This window comes from Crocuta crocuta, unplaced genomic scaffold (assembly GCF_008692635.1).
Source record: "Crocuta crocuta isolate KB4526 unplaced genomic scaffold, BGI_CrCroc_1.0 scaffold103, whole genome shotgun sequence".
NCBI classification, from domain to species: Eukaryota; Metazoa; Chordata; class Mammalia; order Carnivora; family Hyaenidae; genus Crocuta; species Crocuta crocuta.
In genome coordinates, this window is record NW_027529192.1 from 1,422,508 (window position 1) to 1,443,825 (window position 21,318).

Sequence of the window (21,318 nt, forward strand, 5' to 3'; positions counted from 1 at the left end):
GGGCTGGTGCCCTGTGGCCTTGTTAGAAATATACCGAGTACAGGAGGATTAGGACAGGTGCTTTCAAAGGATCTTTCTGGTACTCTGATTCTGCTCACATCCTCTCTGTAAATGTGTAAACAAAAAATATATATTTTGTTACGAGCTTGGCCATGGCTCATTTCCATCCCTTCTGGGGTCCAGTCGGAGCGAGAGACGGAAAGGTAGTCTGCTTGGAGGACTTGGATTGCCTTGGTGGTGAAGTCTGTGCTGTGGGCCTTGTTAAGTTTTCCCTGCAAACAGCAAAATCTCAGGCTCCGTTTTGGTGGGTGTCGCACACGGGCGCTCCCGGTTGGGACGTTTTTATAAGAGCTCTTCCTGCCTCCAAGCCCATTTTCCCCTGGTCTGGGATCAGAAACTGAGGAACAAGTTTGTATGGACGTGCATCAAAATTCAGAGGCAGCAAACACATTACTAAAAGAACCCTCTGTCTTATGAGCCTAAATGTTGTATAAGAGCTACGATAGCCTGTCAAAGTCCGTGACGGTCCTGACCTCTCCTGTTCGCTGACGTGTGTGTTTAAGGCTGTATTCATGGAACAGATGATTCTTCAGGAGACCGGTAGGGGTCTATATGCCAAATCTAGTCCCCCCCGATGTTACCCTTAGCGTGGCCCTGCCCCTCCTCGAGGCAGGGACCACACAACATGCAGATGGTTTCATTTTGTCAGCTGATGCTCCTCTGAGGTGTGAGGGTTTGAGAAGTTGGTGCCCTTCCATGGGCGGTAATGGGAAGCGGTATGACATCCCACCGTCAGAGCTGGGAGCCACCAGTTCATCCGGGAGCCTCTGTTGCCCACAGCTCCACAGAAGCGAACTCAACATTCGTCGAGCTCAGGACGCAGGCCGAGAACCTTCTCCACGTACCTCTGCATGTGCTGCCCTGGAGGCCTGCTGCTGGCCTCCACGGAGCGTCCTGGAAGAAGCTCTTGCACCTCTCACAGTGCGGGCCCTCCATATTGTGCTGACAGACACACCCGCCGTGGACCTGCGAGGTGTGAAAAGAGGGCTTTGCTCAGAGGACACCGGGGTTCTGGAAGTGCAGAAGGAAATAGCGGGCCGGGTGCCACATCGGCTCTTCGTTCTCCCGGCCCATCTTCTATTAGCGGCTTCACTGGCTTCTACGTTTGGAATAAGTTTAAGATGTTCAGGAACTATTTACGTTTTCTGGGCATTTCTGAATTCTAGTTGCAGGGCAACATGCAATGAGAGACAGGATGGGGGGAAAGGGGAGAGAAAGAGAGAGAGGGAGAGATGGGCGATTAAGATCTTAAGGGAAGGAGGGAATTAGAAAGAACCTGGACAAAAGTGTCTGATTCTTTTGGTTTGTCCACAAAAATGCCCTGTGTGCCCAAGTTCAAAGAGAGAAACTTATGCTTCCAGGGAAATGGGGGCTGGCTGACAGGGAAGGTGCGGGAGTTTCGGCACCCAGCCTCGTCTGCTTGTGGCTCATGGTTTAAAATTATGTAGCAGACACACCCTTGGGACTTTGCAGTCACATCCCGTCCTTCCTCCGCATCGCTCTTTTAAGACGCATCTCAAGAATGGAAGAGTTCAACACCAGGAATGACCATTCCTGGCACCAGAATGTTACTTGGAGGGACCATTTTTACAGCGGCAGACATGCTCCAACACCCCGGCACGGAGTACAGGCTTTCGCACAAGAGGCCTTCGAGACATTTTTGTGGGAGAATGCATGGGAAATGCTGGGTCCTCACCGCTAAAGCTCCAGTCCCTAAGAAGCAAATACACAAGAAGGCGGGCACGATGGGCTACCCTGAGCTCAGGAACCTCTGGCCCCAGCGGGGATGTCACGCCGTGTTGAATGACACCTGCCCGTACACGGAGCTGTCACTCTGATTGCGGATCTCCAGGGAGAGACTCTGATCTACACCAGCTCCGCGAAGGAAACGGAAGAGAGCCAGCTGTTCTTTGGAAGTGCTCCGTGACTCACCGTTCCTGGAGGGCTGGAAACATCTCCCCGCACGTGCTGCGTGGGCCCACATTCGCTAGCGTGGCCGTGGCAAAAGCAGCTGCCCCGAACCACCATCCCAGACAGAGCGTAGTAGTATTTATCCAGGGAACCATTTTCCCTCCTTCCGAGCACGGTGTCCCCCAGGGTATGGAGTTTGGTGAAGTTGATCCTCAAGTTTGTTAGTGTCACAAGGTCTGGAGAAATGAAAACAGCAAAGCAAAGCACACTTAGGTGGCATCAGGTAGATCAAGGTACTCTCTGTGACGGACACCCCCTTAATGGACAATGGACACGCAATGACAAGGGACTCTCCTAACATGAAATTTTAGAAAAAGAATTGGTACAAAAATAGAGTAGCTCATACCCTGGATGTAGGGGCTGTAAGGGTTTTCAATTTCAAACCTGGGATCCAACACTTTCAAAACGACCTGTAAAACAAATGCAGGTAAATGTATATAGCATTTCACCCGAAACAACATTGTTAAATATACTCTTTTTTAAATTTTTTAAATGTTTTTTATTTATTTCTGAAAGAGAGATAGAGACAGCGTGAGCAGGGAAGGATGGGAGAGAGAGGGAGACACAGAATCTGAAGCAGCTCCAGGCTCTCAGCTGTCAGCACAGAGCCTGACGTGGGGCTCGAACCCACGAACCGTAAGATCATGACCTGAGCCAAAGTCCAATGCTTAACCGACTGAGCCACCCAGGTGCCCCCCCCCCCCCTTTTTTAAAGTAAGCTTCACACCCAGCATGGAGCCCAGCAGAGGGCCTGAACTCATGACTCTGAGATCAAGACCTGGGCTGAAATCAAGAGTTGGATGCTCGACCAAAGGCGCCCTGTTTAATATACTCTTAAAGAAGAGATTGTGACTTTACTAAAAGGCTGAGCCATTGCCTCCCAGCTGGCGTAGGATACAGATTATTATTTGGGTTCCCGTGTGAATAAAAGCACCAAGCGTGGAGACGAATGGAATGTCTCAGTCATTCGGGTGGTTTACAGAGCACGGAGAGACCACAGCCATGGCAGGGTTAGACACAGACGCTCCTTCGTCTGGGTGCCCTGCGTCCCCAGTGCCCAGCCTGGCTCTCAGTCCCACTTGCCCTCAGCAGACGATGCAACGAGAGATATCATCTCTCATGTAGGATTGTTGTTTATAAGGTATTTACTATTTATCTGAATTTGAAATGAATTCAGGGCTCATTTCAATTTAAACCTGTTCATTCTTTAGAAAACAACAGCTTAGAGGCACCTGGGTAGCTCAGTCAGCTGCGTGTCTGACTCAGGTCGTGATTCCAGGGTCATGGGATTTGGGATTGAACTCCATGTCGGGCTCTGCGCTGAGTGTGGAGCTGCTTCCTGCTTGAGATCCCCTCCTCCCCATCTACCCCTTTCTCCTGCTCCCCTCTTTCTCTCTCCCTCTAAAACAAAAACACAGCTCACCTTACGTTTCAATAAACACTACCTAAACTGTGTTCATGTAAATGAACCACATTAGCTTCTATTATTAACTTCTATCAGAGAAATCCAAGAAAGGACAGGCTACCTCACCACCAGAGGAGGGTTCAATATCTGAATATCTGGAGTCACAGACAAGGTCCCCCAGTCCCTGGGCCGGGCCCGATGTGACATTGGGAAAGGAAGTAGCACAGTCTTTTGCAAAGTATTTGAGCACTTTCCAGGTATGTCCGTGGTCAGTGGAGCGTTCGACTAACATCGCAGCAGGCCGGAACGTCTGGGAAAACAGAGGGCAACCTCGGAATGCTGCACGAAGGCAGATGTCATTACCTACTGCGGATCGACTATCTGCATTTCCAAATCTCAGTTTTTCAAACTCTGAATCTTTTGAAATCTGTTAGGCAATGAACACGCAGAAATCTCTTTCCAATCAGCGGGCAAACACTTATGAGCCTATACTTTGCCTTGAATCTGGTTCCATTTTAAAACTGTGTATCAGCCTGTGTGAATTACTCTTCGAAGAGTAGCATATAGAGTCTTTAAAAGTCAGTGTAATTGATGTTACAGCAATTTACATGTAGTTTTCTTTGACTAGAAGAGAAAACTCTTATGCATCTTCCAGAATCTACCATGAAGCTTATTCTGATTCCTAAGAGCAGCATTAGCCTCATGAAGGAAACCAGCAGCATTGTAATTGTCACTTCCTGATTTTACATCTGTATATATGTATTTTGTATTATGACTTTAAATTTCTATTGATGTTTGTATCCTTGACTAGACTGTGAGCTCTTTGAGGGCAAACATTTGTGGGGGTTTTTTTTTCGTTGTTCATTTTATTTTTTATTACCATAACCCAGCTTCTGATCTGACGACAAAATTAGAATTTTGATGAATGATTTGAGAATGACTATAGCACAGGATTTCTCTGGCATCTAACCATCCTTTGTAAAGACCCTTTCATTTTTCTGACTCTTTTTTTTTTTTAATTTTTTTTAATGCTTTATTTATGTCTAGGAGAGAGAGAGAGAGAGAGAGAGACAGTGTGAGCAGGGGAGGGTCAGAGAGAGAGGGAGTCACAGACTGAAACAGGCTCCAGGCTCCGAGCTGGCAGTCAGCACAGAGCCCGACGCGGGGCTCGAACCCACGAACCGCGAGATCATGACCTAAGCGAAAGTCGGACGCTTAACCGACTAAGCCACCCAGGCGCCCCCTGACTCTTTTGATCATAATCTTTCCATATTTCCTGAAATAATTTCCAGTTCCTGCTTTTTTTTCTCCTGAAAATAATTTTTTTCTAGCTCTATGGTCCCTATGACCCTAGTGCTTAGAGTTTTCTTTTTTGGTCCATCTTGTAAGATTTCTTTCCTTCCTTCCCTTTTCTGTCAACCATATAAGTTATTAATTAATGAGCAATGGAGTTTTTATTTGTTTTGTTCTGTTTTCCAATCAGGAACAAAGACCCAAATTTTGGACAAAGCTTGAATAGACATTGACAAAGCTTTTTGTGCTCTACCCAGAAGCAAGGAAGTGAAATCCCGGGGAAGCTGAGCATTTGGTAGGAAGATAAAAGGGGCAGCAAGCCCACACATCTGTACCTTAAAGGTCAGAATAAGGTGGCTGAACTGAAATAACGCCTCTAGGTCCAATCTGATGCTGACATGATCAAGACCTGAAGAAAAATCCAGAAAGAAGGAATCAGTGATTTTGAGAGACACCGATTTACCACATTAATCCCTCACGGTAGCTTGTCTATGACAAAACCCTTTGAAATTACATTACATTACAACACTGATTCCCAGTCTTTTACAGTGGTTTCCCATAATGCTCCATTCCCAGGAAAAGGGCTATTTGAGAGCAATATAGGGTGTACTCAGACTGGGTCCCCCTGCATGTTATGGTGGCTGTGCCACTGCCACTGTGTGGCAGTATTACCAACCTCCAAGGATGTTCCAGAAGTTTCCCATAGGTGGTAAGCTGCAAGTGGTGGTGGGAGGGGAGGGCCCGGTGGAGGAGGGGAGCTCATCTCTGCTAGCACAACCTGACCACCATGCGCATAAGGGTGCGCTAGCAAACAGGAGTGTGGTAAACATCCATGCATCCTTTTCTTCCAGCGTCTGCATAATCATCAGTTGGACTAGTTTTATCGTCACTTAGCATAAAACACAGCCTGGAATGTTCCCCTGGGAGTGAGAACCTGTGGCTCCTGTGGGACTGAGAAGAAAGTACTATCCTGGTCAGGGCTGCCCTGAGAGACTTCTACTTGTAATATATATATATATTTTTTATGTTTTATTTATTTCTAGGAGAGAGAGAGAGAGAGAGACAGCGTGAGCAGGGGAGGGTCAGAGAGAGAGGGAGTCACAGACTGAAACAGGCTCCAGGCTCTGAGCTGGCAGTCAGCACAGAGCCCGACGCGGGGCTCGAACCCACGAACCGCGAGATCATGACCTAAGCGAAAGTCGGACGCTTGACCGACTAAGCCACCCAGGCGCCCCTACTTTTAATATTTTTAACCCCATCTACCAAACACAGTCTCATTTCAACATGTACTCAATATTTAAAAAAGTAATAATGCTTTATTTTGCTACTAGGAATGCTTAAATTTTTTCCAGACTACATTTTAGAAACCTGGAATGGTTTTGTACTGTAGGCACAACTCAGTGTGGATTAGCCATGTTTTGAGTGCCCCATAGCACGTGTGGTGAGGGGCTGCCTACTACACAGCAGCTCTGAGAGCAGTCAGCTACTGGGCTGCACCGAACGGGAGGCAGTTTTATTTGTGACTGAATCACTTGGGCGGGGGGTGTTGCCGCTGAGAGGGCAGCCCCATTCCTGGCTCTGGGTCAAGGGCTCCTCACCCTTTCTGGAAAGGAGATCGCCTTTCCCCTCTGGAAAGTTCTTGGCTGAGAACACTTGTTCTATGTGATCAGCTTTGGCGGAGGGGCACTCCCGTGAGGCCATGTGCAGCAAATGCTGGACATGTGGGTTAAAACAGCTGTTAAGCAAAAATTGAAGGCAGGTGGCTATAGTGGAGGCATCATATACATGCACTGAAGAGGTCCAAAATGAACTGGCATTTTAGTAGGTACCAATCACGCTTGTCCAATGGAAGGCACAGAAAAATAGCCTCATATTGTGCTTGCCCTTTATATTACGATCCTATACATTTTGATTATTCCCACACCCCCCCTAATGCTCTAGGACCCCCAGTGGGAAATAGGTTTAGGCATCTGAAGAGACTAGAGGGATTGTAGCCCAAGTACAACATATAGAGATGCAGCAAATGGAATCATCTCGTGGGGTAAGGGTTCCAGACTGGTGTTGAAGAGGGGCCATCATGAGTGAGCCCGCCTACGTTCATTCAAGCACGTAAGGCCCATGTCTGAGTTTGGACATAAGGAATTCCTTTTGGGTCCCGATCAGGGCACTTAGGAAATATGGATGGTCAGGGCCAGTGTGAGTTTCAATATCACAACTGTTCACGAAGAGAGAAGAGCATTAAGTCCAGGCAGAAAAGAACTTCCGCCAGGAGCCAACTATCCTTTCAATTCAATTTTTATATTAAAATATTTGGCTTGCAGCAAGACATGAAATGCACTTTTCTTCTCTCCTGCATATGGTGCCGAAGGAAAAAGTACATGGCAGTAACTCTCGGATTTCCCCTGGCGGTGTTAAATCCATTTACAGGAGTGTGTTTTATATTAGGCTTAATGTACTGGCACCTCATAAGTGTCCTGATGTTTTTCTTTACAAAGAGCAAACGGACGCTCAGAGATTTTCTTCCCACGCACGGAAAGAGTGAAGCTTTCAGAGTTATGTGCTTAAAAAACACTTGGATTTCTCTGAAGGAAGGTCATCTTCCCTGAAATGAAAATTAAGTTTGTTCTTATATAGGCTTTCACATTGCTGAGGGGATGCTCTTCCGTTCCGGTATAACTCCTTGCTGTGAAATTGTTAAGATCGTACAGAAAGACATCTGATTAAACATGTAAAGAAACGGAAAACCTGGAAAGGAAAATAATCGTACCATTTTCAGCTTGCCACCATCTCTTCTCTCTCTCTGGTTCAAAACTTGTAATGACGTTCTCAGTGGTGTGGCTCTGGGATTGTGTGTCAGGGTCATATGGAAATCTGGAGTCACAGATGAAACATTTTTGTTCCCCCTGGAAAAGACCATCATTTCAATAAAAAAATAAAGACCCATAATGACTTATTGTTGATCTCAATTTGGAAACAAGCTGTACTTACTATATTTGTCTTTCAATCCAGCTAAAAATAAAAAGCAGAGGAAATAACAAGACATCAATTTTTCCAGCAATGGGGGCTTAATATACAATGAGAAGCGAAATAAAAGTTAGGACCTAGTGATTTTATAAATTTGTACATGGGGGTAAAAATGCAAATTTATGTGGAACTAATTTTTGTCTTGTGTAAGAGACAGATGACCTGGAGGTTATGTTAAACTGAAGGGAAATAATCAGGATACGTTCTTCGAGTAGGGATTTCTTTAGTCAAAAAACACCCAAATATTTGGCAAGAAATTAATGAAAGACTCGGCCACCAGGTGATCTGCAACCATCCTTTTCTTTCTCTCAGACATAGTTTTTGGCAGAAAAATTTCCATGACCGTGCCATGTGGAGTTTGTAAAAGATTCTCATTAAACTCATAACAGAGAGGCTCACACTCTTGTCTTTCAGACCAGAAGGTCTTATTAGTGAACTGGAATTACTTTACAACGGAATGGCCAAAAGTGGCCTTTGAGTTTGCCCAATTCAACGCACCCGTTTGTAGCTGTACATACTTGAAAGTCCCAAGGAAATCCCCAAAGACTTCCAAAGGACTGCCCGTGGCCTGCACAGTTGTTCCCGGCTACTCCTTGCGGGACTCCAGAGAAGCATTTTTGCAAAACTTTCAGGGAACGGGGGGCTGTTTATTCCACTCCTCCACACCGGAAGTTGCCTGTAACAGCAGTCACGCTGGTAGGTATTCAGCAAACTTTGATTTGCTATCCTGATCATGGCTTACAAGACCTACGCCCCCTGGCCAGGACCACCTCTCTGCCTTTCGCTCTATGGTCTTCTCCTGATTCACTCAAGTCTAGCGACACTCACTTCTTGCTCTTTCCTGAGTTCACCAGGAGCTGTACTGCCTTCCACCTTAACACAAGCTGTTGTCTGCTCCTCTCCCCTCCAACCCTTGAATATTCCTATCTCTCGCTCCTTCTCTTCTTCCGGGTCTCTGTTTAAATGCCATCCTCTCAGACAGACCTCTGTCTAAAATACCACCTCCTCCCCACCCCTATGACTTCGGCCGCTCTCTGTCCCTTACCCTGCTTTATTTTGTAAGCTGTTATCACCACTTGAGACTATATTCTACAGCTGTTGGATTATTATCTGTCTCTGCCATTAGAATTTAAGTCCAGTGAGGGCGGGGACTTTATTTTGTACAAGGCTGTGTCCTCCTGACCAAGAACAGTGTCTCGCACATAGCAGAGGCTGAACAAAATTTGTCGAATGAATGCACGGTGATTTTGATGACTATCTCAGCTAGAGTCTTTCAAAGTAAGCCAGCCTTTCAGGAGATCCATACAATCTTTTTAGAATCACTGGCCACTCTCAGCCTTATACCTGAAAAAAAAAATTCCCTCTTGAAATTAAGGAGCAACGGAAGTGAAACCTGTTCTGCATATGGGGAGGCTTGTCCCAGACTTGTCCTAAAAGAGCAGCAGAAGCCTTACGATTCCATCAATAGGTGTCAAGACATCAAAAGATGTCCAGTTATACTATGGAAATTACTGGGGAAAATGTTTTAACCTTGGGGCTTTACTGTAACTATCTTAGTAGCATAGTCTTTGGCGAGCCACAAACATGGAAGTCTCAACTTGGGTAACGTTATGGGTCAATGTTGATTTGAAGCTTTCAAGGAGAATGTTTTGTTTGGCAGTAATTTTTTAGATAATAGATGGGGAAACAAGCCCTTCTCCGCGATGCACAAGTGTTTAAGTAGACCAGTATGTACAGCCCCACCACTCTGTAAGCCTGAAGATATCTTGAGATTCTTTTTCCCCCACCAACAATGGGAAATCTTTCCCAGATTTTGAGATTTGGGACTCTCGAGGCAAAAGAAACCTTGAGGTTTGATTTACTTCTATTTTTGGCGGTGTGACTTTGAAAGACAGGAGTATTAATTCCTAATCATTGCCAGAGCACATCACGAGTTGGCTGGGACAATAGTAAGCAAATGTCAGTTGTTTAAGAACCAGAAGGGTAATGCTGGCGTTGGAAAGTTTCTAATATTAGAGTTGAGAACAATTTCTTTGTCCAGAGGACCTGGGATTGGAAAGTCACTCAAAGGGCCCTCCATCCCACCTGGCCTAGAGTTGAACAAAACTTCTAGTGTCATTTCCTCGCGCACGCAGAGAATTTGCCTTCTTATACAAGCACTTCCCAAACTTAGAACAGTGCTAAGCCTTCAGGTATTGTCTCCACTTATTTATAATCATCCTCTTTTACTAGAAACCAATTAGAATAAAATACAAAGCATTTCCCAGAGACCTCGAGGAATTGCTTTAAATTAACAATACGTGGAAAAGCCTGGGCCTCTAACGTCGGGCTTCTGTCCAACTTCCTGCCTGCACATCCTCTCATTTAAGGGGTTGACGTGATTGCCTTGGGCTTTTTCAGCAGGTATGATACTCAGATGACCTTGGATGCTTGTTGTCGACATCCAGCACGGAGAAGAAAAGTAACTGTAAAGCAGCCATTTAAAACTGGTCTTTAAGGGGGAGATAAAAAAAGTTCCAAAAATCTGTTGACACTGGGATCTCATGGCTTTTAGACAAGACAATTGCCAAGTGGCTTTGTGAGGCTGGCAGGCAATTGATTCAAAGTTCACTACCAACCCACCTCCACCTAACGCAGGAGAGCCAGAACCCACATTCGGTGTAATGGCCTTGAGACCCTGAGGGATCTTTGATCTTCACTGCTGGGTCAATTAAATTCACCCTGAGTGAGTCCCTAATGCAGCTAGGTAGATCAGTACGTCGTAGAGTACTTCCCTTTGAAGATGGAACCAAACAGGTGCTTCTGTCCAGTTCTAAAGGTAAAAGGAAACAGATGTAGCAGATTGTCCCGATTTTCTTATTAATCAAGATCTCCTGGACTTGGAACTGAATCGCCTGTGCCTCTCGTATTCAGGAAAGAATGATGTGTCCTCCTTTCGTGGTGCCCAGCTGGCCCCCGCCGTGCTGGGAAAAATCTGTCATCGACTCAATAACGTCCCAACAAATAAAGAACCAACCCACCTCAAGGTAGCTGAGGATGCAGTATTTCTGGGCTCCGTCCAGCCCACAGGTAGAAGAAGCCGTGAGCTGTGCACTGCGACCCACCAGGAGGTCGCCAGGGGTGGGATGACAGGCACCCCTGCTGCATTCACCGTGGCCTTTCGTGACACTGAGCAACCCTTGAACGCAACAGACACAGCTACTTAGAAGGCAGTCTGAGGGTAGCTCAGAGGGCTTCAAGGAGCGACTGGTTAAGCTGGAAGTTAATAGCCCATTCATTTTCAAAACCAGTTGTCTTAATCGTTAGGACCATCCGGGGGGCGCCTGGGGGGCTCAGTCGGTTAAGCGTCCGACTTCGGCTCAGGTCACGATCTCACGGTTCGTGGGTTCGAGCCCCGCATCCGGCTCTGTGCTGACAGCTCAGAGCCTGGAGCCTGCTTCGGATTCTGTGTCTTCTTCTCTCTCTGACTCTCCCCTGCTCACGCTACCTCTCTCTCTCTCTCTCAGAAATAAATAAAAAACATTAAAAAAAAAAAAAAAAGACCATCCAGTTGTGGACGCTGTTGGTGCCCCTGGCCTAATGGAAATCTCTTAGCCTGGGAGGTTATACCTTCTGCGTTCATGTCTCCACCTGGGCCAGTCTGTAGCCAGGGACTGATGGGTACACAGTTCAAAAGGCTGTGGGACCCCTGGCTCAGGCTGGGATCAACTCTGTGGTGCAATTTATGTTCAGAATCTTTCATGGCAGGAGGCTGACGCCTGACTCCAGCTGGGGCCACATCCTGTCTCCACTTGCCTCACTCCCTTACTCCTCAGGGCTCTCCCTCAACAACACAAATCCGTGTCTCAGCCTCTGCATCTGGGAAGCCTGACCTGAGACAGCCCCACGTGCCAGAAATTCTCTACGTGTCATTTGAGGGCAAATAACAAAGACTAGTACACAGACCCAAGGACAGAAAATCTCAATACAGCTTCTGCTACCTATTGTTCTAACCAGTACAAAATCAAGTGGAGAATTTAAGAAATCCTTGGGAAGTAACTTTCTCGTAAAACCCGTAGATTCAATTGGCCCCCTTTATAACCTGGATTGTTGGGTTCAGATTCACCACAGAACAGACCAGGCCCCCTTGGGAGTCCAAGAGCCACACAAATACGTCCAACTGATTTCTGAGGTGCAAAGGCAGGTCAACGGAGAAAGATTAGCCTTTTCAACAAGCAGCGCTAAAGGAATTGGAAATCCATAGGCAAAAAAATGAGCTATAACTGAAACCTCACACCTTACACAAATATTAACACAAAATGGGTCATGGGCTTCAATGTAAATATAAAACTGTAAAGCTATAAAACTCTTATAACACGTAGGAGAAGGTCTTTGAGACTTTGGACGAGCTGAAGAATTTTAAGATTGACAACAAGAACGTGATCTATAAAAGGGAAAAATTGGTAAATTGAACCTCATCAAAATTAAAACTTTGTGAATTGCAGTGAGTGGGAAAAAAATCCTAAATTTTTTTTTAATGTTTCTTTATTTCTGAGAGAGAGAGAGAGAGAGAGGGAGAGAAAAAGACACAGCGAAAGTGGGAGAGGGGCAGAGAGAGAGGGAGACAGACTCTGAAGCAGCTCCAGGCTCTGAGCTGTCAGCACAGAGCCCGACACGGGACTCAAACTCACAGACTGTGACATGATGACCTGAACTGAAGTCAGATGCTTAGCCAACCGAACCACCCAGGTGCCTCCCGCCCCTAAAAACCAACTCTTAAATAGTTATACACTACATGACTTCATTTCTTGAATGACAAAATTATAGAAATGGTGAATAGGTTTGTGGCTGTCAGGGATGGGGAGGTAGGGGTAAGGGTGTGGATATGAAAGGGTAGTAGCAGGGATCCTCGAGGGAACGGAGCTATTTGGGATCTTTTTTTTTTTTTTTTTTAATTTTTTTATTTCTAGGAGAGAGAGAGAGAGAGCGTGAGCAGGGGAGGGTCAGAGAGAGAGGGAGTCACAGACTGAAGCAGGCTCCAGGCTCTGAGCTGGCAGTCAGCACAGAGCCCGACGCGGGGCTCGAACCCACGAACCGCGAGATCATGACCCGAGCGAAAGTCGGACGCTTAACCGACTGAGCCACCCAGGCGCCCCGCTATTTGGGATCTTAACTTTGGTGGTGATCACATGAAAAAGCTGCATAGAATACACACACACACACACACACACACACACACACGAGTGCATGTAAAATTGGTGCAATCTGAATAAGGTCAAGGACTATAACAGTGTCAATTTCCTGATTGGGATTCTATACTCTTGTCATGGAAGATGTTACCATCCAGGGAAACTGGGTGAAAGGGATATGGGATCTCTCTGTATTATTTCTTACAACTACATGAGAACCTGCAGTAATCTCAAAATAAAAAGTGAAAAACGCAAATGATCCTCTGTCCCTTCAAAACTACCTCAGTGGCCTCTAGATGGTGAACCAAGTAAATCCCCCACTAAGATCTCTCTCTCTCTCTCTCTCTCTCACACACACATACACACACACACACACACAGACACACACACACAAAACCCGCTCTTATATACTTTACCCTTGAGACATGAAGATTTATGCCAAGCACTTATCCCAGCAGACAGGAGGGAGAGGGATGGGCAGAAGATGGAAAATTACTCCCATACTGTGCAAGAAGCTTGGTTTCTCTCCAGTTTTTTATCAGTTGTAAAACTATAAGAATTTTTTATGGCCTTGTTTCACATTTAATGGATTTCTTTCCTTCAGCGTCCCCTCCAAAACCATAAGCTACTGAGAAGTAGTATTTTTTCTCTTATGTCCACATTCCCCACATGAACTATTCTATTCATCTGGTCATTTTGTGATTATCATCAGGCATGAACAACACATAAATCATAATCCTATAGCTAAGAATATGATACAAAATGTCTCCTTCCATGCAGGTTACCAAATATCCATTTGGACAAGGAATTTTCCATCTTCAGTCTCACTGCCAAGATTACTATTATTCTAGAACAAAGGTACAGTACTGCTTTCTCCTTCTTGAAGATAGATAGGTGACGAAAGTGAGCTCCATCACACACTTTCATTTCATTGGATAATAAATGATCCCAGTCTGGTTAACATGGGTTTTTCCTTTTATTCACCCAACAACCCAAACCTGGATCTCCATTTATTTCTTAAAGTTGACCTCTAAGATAAATAACTAATCAGAAGGTTGGACTCCTGTAGATGGAGGCTTTTTAAAACAGGTCAGGTATAAAAATCTCTGCTAATGCTACGTGTGGATTAGCTAAGACTTACCTTCCAGGGATGTATTCTTCTCGACAAGTTCCGTCCTGAATTCTTTTATTGGAATTGCTGCCTTAGAGATTTAACATGTTTTTATAACCTGACGTGGCCTAACTTGTTTTGATCAGATGTGTACTATTCAGAAATAAAATATCCCAGGACTTAGGCACATTGAATGATCATTCATGTAACATTCTAAATGCAAATATGAATTTCCAGCCTCAAATACTTGGCCCAAAGTGGCTGGAAACCAAACAGTTAAAGCTTCATGCCCGAACACAGATAACCTTAGCAATACCCTGCCTGGCTTGAAGTTTTCAACTGCCAGATTATCACATTAGCAACGGGTTGGAATTGGTTCAGAAAATAAAGGTGCTCATGCCTTTAGAGAATCAATGCGTTCCTCGAAGATGACATAGAACTTGAAGATACGATCTGATTAAACACCAACTTAGGAGATCTGGTCATTTAAAGAAAAGGTACAGCAAATGTTCTGTAAAGTGAAGGATCATTTTGTAGAAATCATCATTATTATATAATCTCTAATTTTGTATATCGTTCTCATTTTCTTAAACACAGGTGATGTGTTCATATACTTCAGAGGTCACGTCAGAGTTCTAGAGGCTGTAAACACACATATATGTGCACACGTAAGAACACTTACAAAGAATGCATGTTAGATAAGGTTTGTACTTTGTGCCCAGTTCCCAAAACCTGGGGCCAATGCACATTTTGTGGCTCTTTTCCCTAACCTTCCCTAGTCAGAATGTAAGACAAACTGTTTCGATAGGCTCCAGTTTTCACGTAAATGCCTATGGTTGAACCAGAAAACGTCTAAGCAATGATATGGGATTCACCATGTATAGTAGTATGTCATGGTAACCATGATGTTTTAGTTTGACCATAGGTGACCCTAGAGATTTGGGCTGGTCAGAGTAAGTTTACATTTAGAAACCCAGGATCTATTGCAGCGAGGACTTTTTCTGCCCCAGCTAATTCAGGTTTGAAGATCTTTCATCCTGAGAGAAGGGTCTCCCAATTGAGGAGGGATCCCTGAGTCACTGTGCAGTGGCTTAGCATTCTGGCAAGGTGTCAGGAAGTTATCCTAACGGAGGTTCAGCAGCCCTCAGTGGCTGCTTCTGATTTTGGATACTGGTTTAGTTCCAAAGAGAGAATCCAAGGCAGATACAGATTGCAACAACTCTTCTCTGGCTGTCTGAGGCCAGACCTAAGCTCCATTGTCCTGGGGGACACAGTGTAACCAGTCTCTGTTCCCACTGGCTTGCGGCTCCCCTCTCGGTGGCAGAGAATTTTCAACAGAGAACAAATGAGCATTTCCTATTTCAAGGTATTCTTCTTTCCTCCATCACCAGCAAATCTAACGGGGAGATTGCCTCAGGACTTGGGAATTGCAAAATTAGAAAATGAGATTCTTTTTTAATTTTTTTTTTAATGTTTTATTTATTTCTAGGAGAGAGAGAGAGAGAGACAGCGTGAGCAGGGGAGGGTCAGAGAGAGAGGGAGTCACAGACTGAAACAGGCTCCAGGCTCTGAGCTGGCAGTCAGCACAGAGCCCGACGCGGGGCTCGAACCCACGAACCGCGAGATCATGACCTGAGCGAAAGTCGGACGCTTAACCGACTAAGCCACCCAGGCGCCCCAAAAATGAGATTCTTAAAGTTTGCTGCCATGAAGACATTCAGCATGAATCTTTGAAGAGAACATTCTAAGCAATTTAGTTAGTAACCAGAAGCAGGGCGGTTATAGAAAAGTCAGGATCAAAGAGAATAATTGTTGGAAACATCCTCTCTATGACTAATGTAAATTATTCTCAGCTTATTACAGACAGCAGAGGCATGGAGGATTTAGCAGAGCTGCCCCTTACTCAGAAGAGGGAATTTTGCCTGTAAATTCTTCACAAGCAATTGTGTCTCATTTTGGGGACAAGTGCTACTTTCAAAACAGACCTATATTTAAAAGTTGAAATGCTTTATATTTGTAAGTTAAGAATCTGAAAGTATTTCTACATTCTTTAGTATCTTACTTTACTTAATTATCTGCTGACAAGAACATATTTCATGAAAGATGATCGAAATAGCAATGTGTGGATAGTAAACACATGCGAGTGGAAATTTCCAGTTGCTTGACACAATGATACAACAGAAAAACCATGAAATATGTAGTAGTACAGAGAAAAAGAGGTGGATAGGTTTTAAAATATTTTTTCTAGATATTTTAGACGAATTCAATACAAGCAGAAAATGGATTTTGACAATGACTACTCACCAAGGTGTAAAAAAATGGTCAGTTGAAATTGCATTCTTTCGTCAGGAAAAGATTAAATTCAATTTTTCTAGGCAAAAAAAGGTTAAAGTCAGCCACTGATAGAATCAATAATGCCATCAGTTGTCAAGGAAATTGAAAATTTGTCTGATGATTCTTGAGTAAGAAGACACAAAGTATCTACGGTGCCCAGTTCTTTCAAACTAAGAGTGCATAAAACTTTCACCCATATTTGCTATTTTTTTGAAATCAGAGAATGCAATAGTTTGTAGGAAATAATGTGAAACAAATATAATTTCCTTTGCATATTTTTAATTTAATTAATTATTAAGTAGGCTCCACTCTCCGCATGGAGCCCAATGCGGGGCTCAAACTCATGAGATCATGACCTGAGCTGAAATCAAGTGCCGGATGCTTAACCTATTGAGCCACCTAGGTGACCCTGCCAAATTGTATTTTAATCTATGTTTGTCCTCTTGTTATTTAGAAAAAAATTTTTACTTATGCAATTAATATGTAGTCATTATTGAAGAAATAAAAAATAAGACAGGCAAAGCGAAGGAATTATGATCTGTACCACCACTACCGAGGGAAAAGTGGGTACTATCTCACTACAGCTTCTTCCATACTGTTTCCCTTGCATAAAAGTATTTCTCAGAAATGATATCATGCTGTACGCTTGTTTCAGTCGATGCGTCCTGGACATCTCTCTGTACCAACAAATACGATTTCACATCAGTAATATTCAACCTAGTGAGGGCCATCAGGATCACCTAGGAGCTTGCACAGACCAACCCTGTGTCCCCCTTTGTAGATTCCTTCTAGGTAGAGGGTCCCCAGGTCACTGTGTGGGGCACCCTTAGCGGCTGGGGGGAGGAAAGAAGGTAAAATGCTCTCTTGTGCCAGTATTTTAAATTACTGGATAGATTCCTCTGAATGCAGGAACCAGAATTTATTTAATAAGTATCCTATTGGTTGATGTGTACTTTGCTTTTAATATTTTCCTGTAGTAAATAATTTCGCTAAATCTTTCTTCACATCCTTAATTATTCCCCAGGATATGTTAAATGGAGTGGAAATAATGGATCCAAGAACGTGTGTGTATTTGGGTGTCTGTGTACATACAAACATATGTGTGCATATAAAGAGCACATATATAGATAAAGAGTACATATATATGCATATATACATACTATGCACATGAGCGTGTGTGTGTGAAGCTCTTGATGTTACTGCCATGTGCAAATTTCATCCCAATATACAGGGTCACCAACAGCCTATGAGAAGAGCCACTGACTTGAGCCCTTCCCAACACTGGGTATTATGAAGTTTTAAAGCTTTGTCAATTTAAAGCACAAAAAAATTATATCTCATCATCATTATTATTTATTTAAATTCTTCATGTTACTTATCATATAGTGTAGTATTGATTTCAGGAAGAGAACCCAGGGATTCATCACTTACATACAACGCCCAGTGCTCATCCCAACAAGTGCCCTCCTTAGCGCCCATCACTCATTTACCCCGTCGCTACCCATCTCCCTCAAGCAACCCTCAGTTTGTATTTAAGAGTCTCTTGGGGTTTGCCTCCCTGTTTTTAATATTAACTTTCCTCCCCTTCTCCTATGTCCATCTGTTTTGTTTCTTAAATTCCACATGAGTGAAATCATATTTGTCTTACTCTGACTTATTTTGCTCAGCATGATACATTCCCGTTCCATCCACATTGTTGCAAATGACAAGATTTCATTCTTTTTGATGGCCAAGTAATGTTCCATTGTGCACGTGTGTATGTATATATATACCCACCCCCAACATCTTCACCCATTCCTCCGTCCTCGTTATTATTTTAATGTCTTTATTTGGATACTTGTGAGTGTAAAAATGCTTTTCCATGTATTTACAGGGGAGAATTATTTGCGCCATTCCATCCTTCAAGGCTTTTCCTAGCGAATTCTGTGTTTTCCTCCCTCCCCCACATTCCAAGTCCCTCTAAGCCTATGTGTCTGGCCAGCCACTGGCACATCACTTCTCTCTGAACCCTCTTCTCATGCTGTTTCTTTTGCCCTGAATGCCACCCTCCTGAAGTCTCTGTTTTAATGCCTGATTTTAAGTGAATTTCCTTCTGTGCTCCAGGTTCTCCACACAGCCTGGGCTTCACCGGGATGCCCAACATCACAATAAAACGACTCCTGAGCGGCAGTGTGCCCGTGCAACATGTCCAACTGACATGAGCTCTCTCTCTTTATAAACGTCTGCAGTTGCTGCTGGTGACTGTACAACAGAACCTTTCAAACCTACAAGAGACCCCAGAATAGAGCCCTCAGAAGGCCCATCCCGTACGCGTCACCCGAGCACTTTTTCTAGGTGGTGCTTTCTTGTCGTCTTTTCCACAGTCAGAGCGTGTGGCTTTGGTCAGCCACTCAGCTACACTCTGGAGAGCATGAACCCTCCCCCCATCCTGATGTCGCCCAGAAAGACTAACAGTATGGTTATCCTTTTTTAATAAGAATGGGCGTTACAAGCAAAGTTTGAAAATAGTATTCTCTATAACCAAAGAAACCGAATTCCGTGAGATTGCAATGTATGTGAATGGTGTACAATCAGGGCTTGAGCCCATCTAGCCTCTGGGTTGCTGGAGGCAATCGAAGCTACATGGGTAATATCACGGGCATCCCCGTTTCTCTCCAGTGGGGAATCCGTTCCCAAGGCAGATTCCAAACAGAAAGACGGTTTCCAAGCACAGACCCTGAGCAAAAATCTCCCTCCTTTGGGAAGGTGGGAGGGATGCAGACTGCACAATTCCAGGACCCAGCTGTAGAGAGAAAGAGGCAGAACTGCCGTGCTAATCAAAGGAGCAAAAGATTGTGTCAAAGGAGTACCTTTTGCAGAGCATTTGGGGGGACAAACTTCCTCAGTATCACAGTTCATCACATCTCTGTGATGAAAACAAAATAGACTTCTGGGAGCGTTCTCAGCGTGAGAATTATCTTCAAGCTACAACAAAGATCACGATACAAGGGAATGAGTTTCCCAGCATGCACTGGCCAAGTTCAGGAGTGACTTGCCCCGAAGACGAGGAAGGGGGGTGCCTGGGTAGCTCAGTCGGTTAAGCGTCTGACTCTTGATCTTGGCTCATGATCTCAGGGTTCGTGAGATCGAGCCCTGCGCTGACGGTGTGGAGCCTGCTTGGCTTTCTCTCTCTCCACCTCTCCCTCACTCACATGTGCTCTCTTTCTCTCTCAAAACAAATAAGCCTTTAAAAAAAAAAGAAGAGGAGGAGGAGGAGGAGCACTAGAAGAAGAACCCAAACTAGAACAGATACCACTCTCTTATTAATACTAGCTCAAGGAGTATCACCAGTTTCTCAGTGAGGACACGAATGACACCGAGCTTCTCGATAATTCCACGGCTGGCTAAGCACCTCCACAGCCCTGGCGGCCCCTTAGAAGCACCTGCAAAGATTTTTTTTTTTAATGACTCCTTTTTAGTTTTTTTTAAAATGTTTTATTTATTTATTTCTAGGAGAGAGAGAGAGAGAGAGACAGCGTGAGCAGGGGAGGGTCAGAGAGAGAGGGAGTCACAGACCGAAACAGGCTCCGGGCTCTGAGCTGGCAGTCAGCACAGAGCCCGACGCGGGGCTCGAACCCACGAACCGCGAGATCATGACCTAAGCGAAAGTCAGACGCTTGACCGACTAAGCCACCCAGGCGCCCCTAATTTTTTAAAATGTTTTCTTTATTTCTGAGAGACAGAGAGAGGCAGTGTGAACAGGGGAGGGTCAGAGAGAGAAGGAGACACAGAATCTGAAGCAGCTCCAGGCTCTGAGCTGTCAGCACAGAGCCCGACACGGGGCTCAAACCCATGAACCGTGAGATCATGACCTGAGCCGAAGTCGGACACTTAACTGACTGAGCCACCCGGGCGCCCCTCATGACTTCTCTTTAAAAATATTTGTTTATGATACAATACACCTAACATAAAATTCACCGTGTTTACCATTTTAAAGTACACAGTGCAATACATCCACGTTGTTGTGCAACCAAGCTCAGAACTCTCTTCATTTTGTAAAACTGAAACTCTCTATCCAGTGACCACTTTGTCAGTCTCCGGTCCCCCAGCCCCCGGCAGCCACCAATCTACTTTCTGCCTCTCTCTGAACTGGGCCACCCCAGGTACTGCACGTAAGTAGATTATATGGTACCTGTCATTTTGTGACTGTCTTACTTCACTTAGTATAATGTTTTCAAGGTCCGTCCGTGCTGCAGCATGTCAAAATTCCCTTTCTTTTATTTTTTAAATATTTATTTGAGAGAGAGACAGAGACGGAGAGAGGCAGAGTGTGAGAGGGGAGGGGCAGAGAGAGAGAGAGGGAGACACAGAATCAGAAGCAGCTCCAGGCTCTGAGCTGTCAGCACAGAACCCAGCACGGGGCTTGAACCCACGAACCACGAGATCATGACCCACGCTGAAGTCGGACGCTTAACCATCTGAGCCACCGGGTGCCCCCGCTTTCATTTTAAGGCTGAATAATATTTCCTTGTGTACACTTGGGGAGATTTTTAAGTTCCCAATGTTCAAGCCCAACTCAGACCAATTCAATCAGAATGGTTGGGGTGGAACTCAGGTGCCAATGTGTTTACGAGGTTCCCCAGAGGATTTTTAAGTTTTATTTATTTGAGGGGAGGGGGGGGTCAGAGACAGGGAGAGACAGAATCCCAAGCAGGCTCTCCACTGTTAGCATGGAACCTGACGCGGGGCTTGAACTCATGAACGGTGAGATCATGACCTGAGCTGAAACTAACGGCTCCCAAGCTTTGCTGCCCGTTAGAATCGCCTGCCCAGCTTAAAATTCCTGCTGCCCAGGCAACATTTTCCACCAGTCACGTCAGAATACCTGGGGGTGCGGTCCCAGCAACAGTTTTTTGGTTGGTTTGTTTGGCTTTTTTTTTTTTTTTTTTTTTTTTTTTTTGTTTTTTCTTTTG

At 44.8% G+C, this 21,318-nt stretch overlaps 1 protein-coding gene across 1 annotated transcript in view; it reads right to left on the minus strand.

Moving 5' to 3' along the window:
• The window catches only part of LAMB4 (laminin subunit beta 4), a 95,685-nt gene extending 79,315 nt beyond the window's left edge, over positions 1-16,370 (minus strand). The window contains 8 exon segments of the mRNA XM_077758343.1: positions 906-1,026; positions 1,993-2,207; positions 2,378-2,441; positions 3,558-3,746; positions 5,065-5,138; positions 7,497-7,632; positions 10,774-10,931; positions 16,337-16,370. Coding sequence (XP_077614469.1) covers positions 906-1,026; positions 1,993-2,207; positions 2,378-2,441; positions 3,558-3,746; positions 5,065-5,138; positions 7,497-7,632; positions 10,774-10,931; positions 16,337-16,370 — 991 coding nt within the window.
• Positions 16,371-21,318: the final 4,948 nt, after the last annotated feature.